Source organism: Octopus bimaculoides, chromosome 9 (genome assembly GCF_001194135.2).
Source record: "Octopus bimaculoides isolate UCB-OBI-ISO-001 chromosome 9, ASM119413v2, whole genome shotgun sequence".
Taxonomy (NCBI): domain Eukaryota; kingdom Metazoa; phylum Mollusca; class Cephalopoda; order Octopoda; family Octopodidae; genus Octopus; species Octopus bimaculoides.
Genome location: NC_068989.1, coordinates 19,094,408 through 19,101,764, shown reverse-complemented (window position 1 = coordinate 19,101,764; position 7,357 = coordinate 19,094,408). Strand labels below are relative to the sequence as shown.

The 7,357-nt window shown below is 38.4% G+C and overlaps 1 protein-coding gene across 1 annotated transcript in view; it reads right to left on the bottom strand.

Annotated features, from left to right (window-relative positions):
• Window positions 1-533: 533 nt before the first annotated feature.
• Window positions 534-7,357, bottom strand: part of LOC128248703 (tRNA dimethylallyltransferase-like) — a 7,632-nt gene continuing 808 nt past the window's right edge. Inside the window, exon 2 of the mRNA XM_052970467.1 lies at window positions 534-1,710. Within this exon, the coding sequence (XP_052826427.1) occupies window positions 1,519-1,710 (192 nt within the window). The 3' untranslated portion in view covers window positions 534-1,518. The remainder of the gene's footprint in view (window positions 1,711-7,357) is intronic.

The window sequence follows — 7,357 nt, the reverse complement described above, 5'->3', positions numbered from 1 at the left end:
GTTCAAGAAGAAGTGAGAGCTAGGGACAAAATTAGCTTATGAAAGACCCAACTTTGCATATAGAGCCTGGAGCGATTATTTTTGAGATGCTTTTTTGGGGGAAAAAAAGTGTGTTTTATTTACCATCAATCAAATATGGTAACTTCATGTTCTATGAGAGTTTGTCTATCATTTTCATAATGCTACAGAAACAGTATTGAAGCACTGATTAATGTCATCTATAAGTGATCAACATTTTGTACATGACAAGATCTATAGTTTATCTCTGTACAATACATTATTATTCTATATCATTTCAATTTATGATTAATCATATGACGAACAAAATAAAAACATGAAGACAAAATAATAACAAAGGTGGAGGTGTGTATAGTAAGAAGTTTCCTTCCAGCCACATGGTTCCTGGTTCAGTCCCACTGCATGGCACCTTTGGCAAGTGTTTTCTACTATAGCCTTAGGCCAACCAAAGCCTTGTAAGTAAATTTGGTAGATGGCAACTGAAAGCCCATCATACGTGTGTGTGTGTGTGTGCATGTGTATTTATCCCCCACTACCACTTGACAACCAATGTTAGCATGTTTATGTCCCTGTAACTTAGCAGTTTGGCAGAAGAGACAAACAGAACAAGTACCAGGCTTCAAAAAAAACAAGTACTGGGGTTGATTTGTTCAACTAAAATTCAGGAGATACCCCAGCATGGCCACAATCTAATGATTGAAACTAATAAAAGATAAAGAGATAAAGTGTCAATTTCTGAAGACAATCAATTCTTCTTCTAAAGGTAAGGCACCTGAGTAAATAAGATATTGAGGTTACCTGTTGATGGCCCATAGCTTTTTGTTACACCTCTGGTCAGAACACTTTATTCTACATGACCTCAGTAACTGAACAGGGGCCTACATCCTAGGTGGAAATGCTTTAGAATTAGAGACCAGCAATAGTCCATCTGAAAATGTTTCCTGCAATACTCTGGTACATTTCCTCCTCAAGGATATATACTTTTCACTAACCTCACGCCATGCAACCTGAAGTTAACCTTTGACCCTTAGTCTTTCACACTAGAGCCTAAAAATTCCACCTATTACCACATATTGCTTTTGTATGTGATAATAGGTGGACCCAGTGTTTAAAATCCTTTCCAGAGCAATCATACTGACAGATATTGGCATCCATGTAAGAAATCTTTAAGCAAGGCTACAAATAACGCTGTCCAATATTACAAATAATGTCCTTGGACTTGATCTATATGATCAGCTAGAAATAGTAGCCAAATAGTACACAGATCAAACCCTAGTCTTGGGAAAGCAAGGATACATTGGCTAATATACCCTAGACATCCTATATCCCTAAAAACAATGGGGAAGGGTCATAGATCAGCCCAATAAATGAAAAGCAACAAGGTGAATGAAAACAAAACTTTAGTTTTTAAGGGAAGCATATCGTACTGTGATCTGACAGCAATTGGGGATTATTTTAAATCCTCCACACTAATTTAATACGAAATGGATAAAAGTAGCTTTAAGATTGTATAATATATGTCATAGTTGATATATTTAAGTAAAAGGATACAATAGGTATAGAAGCTGCTTGGAAATCAGCTATGGTGTATTTAAAATTTAAAGGGCTGACAAAGTCCAACAAATGATGTGGACATTCAGCTCTTTCCTCTGCTGTGACCTTGTTGGTAATAATATCCAATCCTTTGTATGCCTGCAATAGGAAGAGCAACATTTAGAGTTAATACAATAACAATATCGAGAAATGTTGGTTAAACAACTAGAAACTGACATAGGATATAGAATACTGGTACAACATTGATTTTTTGGAGAATCAAAGATTCTGAAGCCTTTACAGATTACAGATTTTTTTGAACCAGGGATAGCCACTTTGGTCAACACAATATAAATTAGATATTAAATTCACTTAAATAATTATTCTGAAGGAGTTTTTGTCTTGCAAGTTTTACTTGGTGATTCTGTTGGTGCTGGTACCATGTAAAAAGCACCAGTGTTGGTGCCATGCAAAAAGTACCAGTGTTGGTGTCACATAAGAAACATTGGTGCCAGTTCCATGTAAAAAGCACTGGTGATGGTGCCATGTAAAAAGCACCCAGTACACTCTGTAAAGTGGTTAGCATTAGGAAGGACATTCAGCCACAGAAACCATGCCAAAGCAGACAAGAGTCTGGTGTGGCACTTGGTCTTACCAGCTCCCCTCAAACCATCCAACTCATGCCAGCATGGAAAACAGATGTTAAATGATGGTGATGATGAATTAAATAAAATACAGGTACCTGCACATTAATATAATTGATACAAGTTAATACTGTATAAGGGACATTTAATGATGTCAATGATGATGTAATATGCAAGGTACTATTCTGTTCAAGGTACCAGGAAACTTGTCTGATAATCGCGGGACCCCTGCTTGTAAATTGGTGTGGATTATCACCAGTGTCTGGGAAGTTAGTCTTGTACCTGTATAAGAGTGTTGGTTAAATAAACAGAAACTGACACAGGTTATATATATTAATAATTAGACAGAGGAAAACAAGAAAAAAAAACCACTGAAAGAAGCTTTTCCTAGCATTGACAACAATTGACATGATAATAGAAAAAATTCAGTCTAGCCACAGCATGTTGATGAGAAGAAATGAGTGTCTAGTGCTGTATTTACAATAACTATGTTAGTGTACAATACTAAGTTCAAACCTTCAAACATCTTTTATAACAGGTTATCATGATTCATCAATGTTGTCCAAATGGCACACCATAAAAATTGTCTCTTACATTGAACTTCTAATCACGTTAAATAGTACTAATTATGAGGGGGTACTAAAAGAAAATACAGGAGGATCAGTTAATTATGATTTTATTCAACATATTCCCCTCTTAGATTCATACACTTATTGCAGCGGTCCTTCAGTTTTTCTAAGCCCTATAAAAGAACTTGGAAGGTTAGGCCTCCAACCAGGCCTTTCGCGATACTCTTTCGTGGCCGTTTTCGTGCGGGTGACACGTAAAAGCACCCACTACACTCTCTGGAGTGGTTGGCGTTAGGAAGGGCATCCAGCTGTAGAAACTCTGCCAAATCAGACTGGAGCCTGGTGTTGCCATCCGGTTTCACCAGTCCTCAGTCAAATCGTCCAACCCATGCTAGCATGGAAAGCGGACGTTAAACGATGATGATGTATCAAAAGCTAATGATAATGTAAGTTAGTTAACATTGTTTAGCACTTAGTTGGCCCTACTTGAGCAAACTTATAAGCAATGGCATTCCAGTTGTGACCACTCTGTCTTTTAAGGGGTATCTAGGAATACATTATTTTATATGTCCTTTATTTAAAATGGTAGGGTGCAATTTAAGGAGAATTTGGTAATTAAAGTGATACTGACTGGTGTCAGTTTTGGTTTTGAGAGGTGTCCAAGAATTAAGTGTTTATATAGGTCCCGATTACCTATTGTGGTATGATTACTACGGCTGGATGCCCTTCCTAAAATGAACCACTTCACAGAGTGTATTGAGTGCTTTTTATGTGGTACCAGCAAAAGTGCTTTTTACATGACACCAGCACCCACAAATCCTCAAGAGAAAAACCTCTCAGCTTAGAGAGGAACAGAGGACATACCTGTATGTATGGATGGCCAGAGTTTATTTAAATTGACATGTCTTCTTAAGCACAGCAAACCACCAAAAGTCTCAGACCTTTGTCATCCCTTCTGTGAAGCCCAACATCTGAAGATCCTTTCTCACCACTTCATTCCATATCTTCTTGGGAGTTTACCCCTTCCACAGTTAGAGATCAGCACTTCTTTACACAGCTGTTCTCATCCATATGCATCACATGACCATACCAGCACAAACTTCTCTCTTGCGCACTACAGCTGATGCCTCTTATACCTAATTTTTCTCTTAAATCATTTACACTCTGCCATACATGCACACAGACATTACTAATCCAGTGGAGCATAGTGGCTTCATTTCTTTCAAGCCTATGCATGTCCTATATAATAACAGCCCATATTTCACTGCCATGTAGCATAGCTGTACATACACAGGCATCATACAATATGCCTTTCACTCTTAGGAAGAGGCCCTTTGTTACCAACAAAGGTAGTAGCTCTCTGAACTTTGCCCAGCCTATTCTTATTCTAGCAACTATGCTTTCAGAACTTCCTCCTCCACTACTGACTTCATCACATAGGTAACGGGAGCCATCTACTATTTCTAAGGGCACCCATACATCCTACCAACATTTGAGGAAGTCGATTCTCTGTACATTTTTAGTGTTTATTGTACCTGCACATCTGCCACACACAAAGTCTACTTTTTCTATTAACCTTTGCATGATAGCGCTGGATACACCACAAGGAGTTTCTACCAACACCTTTCCTAGATATTGAACAGGGCCATCTCCATGCTGGGATTTGAAATTTGTCCTTTTTCCTAACTAAATTAACTCTAAGGCCTTTTGATTTCAGACCATGCTTCCACACCTGAAATTTCTTCTCAAGTTCAGGTAGTGATTCAGCTATAAGAACAAGGTCATCAGCATAGAGAAGCTCCCAAGGATAGCCAATCTTAAATTCCTCTGTTATGGCTCGGAGGACTATGATAAACAAGGGAGGGCTGAGAACCAATGCTTGGTGTACTCCTATGTGTACACTTAATTCCTGACCTTCACCTTACTGACAGCATCACTGTACATGGCTTTTACTGCTCTCACCAACCACCTCATCTATCCTTCGCTTCTGCATTGACCTCCAGATGAGGGAACAGGGTACTCTGTCGAAGGCTTTCTCTAAATCTACAAAAGCCAAGTACAGAGGTTAATTCTTGGCTAAATACTTCTCCTGCAGTTGCCTTATCAGTAAGATAGCACTAGTAGTGCTCCTACGTAGCACAAAACTCACCTGCATCTTATCCAGGTTAACTCACTTCCTAATTAGTTAAACTTTGACCTTCTCTGTAACTTTCATAACCTAGCCTAACAATTTGATACCTCAGCTGGGAAGGCAAGAGTAGTATTGAGGAGGGGGTGGATTTGTGCCAGATGAGAGACTAAAGGTATAGAAGGATAAGGATAGATGTCTTGTAGAAGAGATTCTTGGAGTTCAAAGAGAAGGGAGAGCAAGTTAGAGAGTAAGATATATAGAGCAATAGTGAGAGAGATGGTGGCGAAAATGTCTCAAGACAAGTCCTCAAAGAACATAGGGGGTGGAGAGAATAAATGAGGCGATGCACAGGCTTGGATAGGGTGGATATGCAGGAAAGAGGTGACCATAGCAAATGATGGAGTGAAATATAGGAGACAGGCAGGGATTATGGTGGACATGTGATGGCACTAAAGGTGATAGAAGAAGAGGAAGTTGTTAATAATGGAGAATAACATAGAGGCAAGAAGGTACAGAAAAGTGGTGATTGGTGTAGACAGGAGATAATGGGAAATGGGGGGGGGCATAAAAAGCAGGAGGGATGTAGCGACTACTCAGCTCTCAGATGACAGAAAACCAGTGGGTGTAAGATGAAGTGTGGGAGAAAAAGGTAGACAGGTCAGAGGGGATGGAGGTGAGAGTGGGGCAGAGCTCCCTTATGGACAAGCATGACCAAGATGACTTCCTTGGTGGATGAGTCTTCTAAAGTACAGCACAAAGTGCCAGATATCTCGGTCCTTCATCATCTCCTTCATAAGGCTCTGCATCCTAAGATCAACCTTCAATACTTCATCCCATGTCTTCCAAGGTTTCCTTCTTCCACAACTTCCATCCACTTTAAGTGATTGGCACTTCTTTATCCAACTGTCCACATCCATACACATCACACAACCAAACCAGCACAGTGTTCTCTAATGCACACTGTATTTAATTCCTCTAATGCCTCACTTTTCTCTCAGTACACTTACACTATCACCTATGTACACTAACACTGCACATTCAGCAGAGCAGGCTAGCTTCATTCCTCTTTCGTCTTCGTATGTTCTTTGCATGCCGGGCCCACGTCTCACTACCATGTAGCGTTGCAGTTTGTACACAGGCATCATACAAACTTCTTTTCACTTAGGGAGAGAGACCTTTGGTTGCCAACAGAGGTAAAAGCTCTCTGAATTTTCTCTATCCTATTCTTATTCAACTGCATTTTCCATACATCCTCCTCCAACTAACAGAAACTCTGTACATGGCCTGTTCAGCTTTCACAAACCACTTGTCTACTCCTAACTTCCTCAAAGCTCACCATATCACACAGCAGGGTACTCAAAGGCTTTCTCCAAGTCAACAAATACCAATGAGAATGGTTTATTCTTAACCAAATACTTCTCCTGCAGTTCTATAACTATAAAGACAGCAGTAGTGCTTCTCCCTGGCACAAAGCAAAACTGCATTTCATCTAATCAATTAGCCATTTGCTTGTTTCAGGTAGTTTGGATGCTAAAAATTAGTTTTCATTCCTTCTTTCACAATTCAATAGTTAAGTGATAAGACGGGCATCCTGTCAATTTAAAGTTTTACACAAATGAATGGAAGAGAGCTGGCCATTAGTTGAGGCCTTGTTAATAACTTTACTATAATACTTTCAGATAAAGCACCAATATTCTACTCTACTGCTTCACCTGGTTAAAAATAAAGGTCACACCCACTTAATGGTCGAGTGATTAACAGGGGGGGAGGTGCATTCACAAGCAGGTGTGAAACACTTTCTGCAACAATTGCACTTTGGTAGGCGAAATATTGTAGGTCATTTAGATGTTTTGTTTTTTGTTTAACTGATTTCCACTGCACTTTCGGCTTTATCTAAGAGAATATAGACGCACATACATAATACTCATTTATAAAGATAACACATTAAAATTAAACTTGTAAAATTATACGCACATGTAGATTTGTTTGTGTATATATATAATCAACCAATCATGAATATAAACTTTATATATGATAACTATTTATAAACACATTCAACATACACGCACATACATAATACATATATATATATATATATGCAGGTGTAAGAATAACTGTGTACGAATGCATGTGTTGCATACATAATGTGTAAGACGAGGAAAATGTGCAACTTCTCAACATTTTAGTTTTCACTAGATATAAGGAAAACATCGAAAATTTCAAACATTATACATTATTATTACATTTTAATAGTAAAGAAAAATAACGAAACGAAGACGATTATATATTAACCTTTCAGCTTCCGTTTTTTACCTTCTCAAGACGAAAAAAAGGTGTCTACCTATTGTAAAGTACATTCATTACACAACATATTTTCTACAGAAATGGTTCATATGTTTGAAATTCCTCCTACATATGCATATATGTACTACTCATTTCCACTGTTGTTAACTTTCGATTAA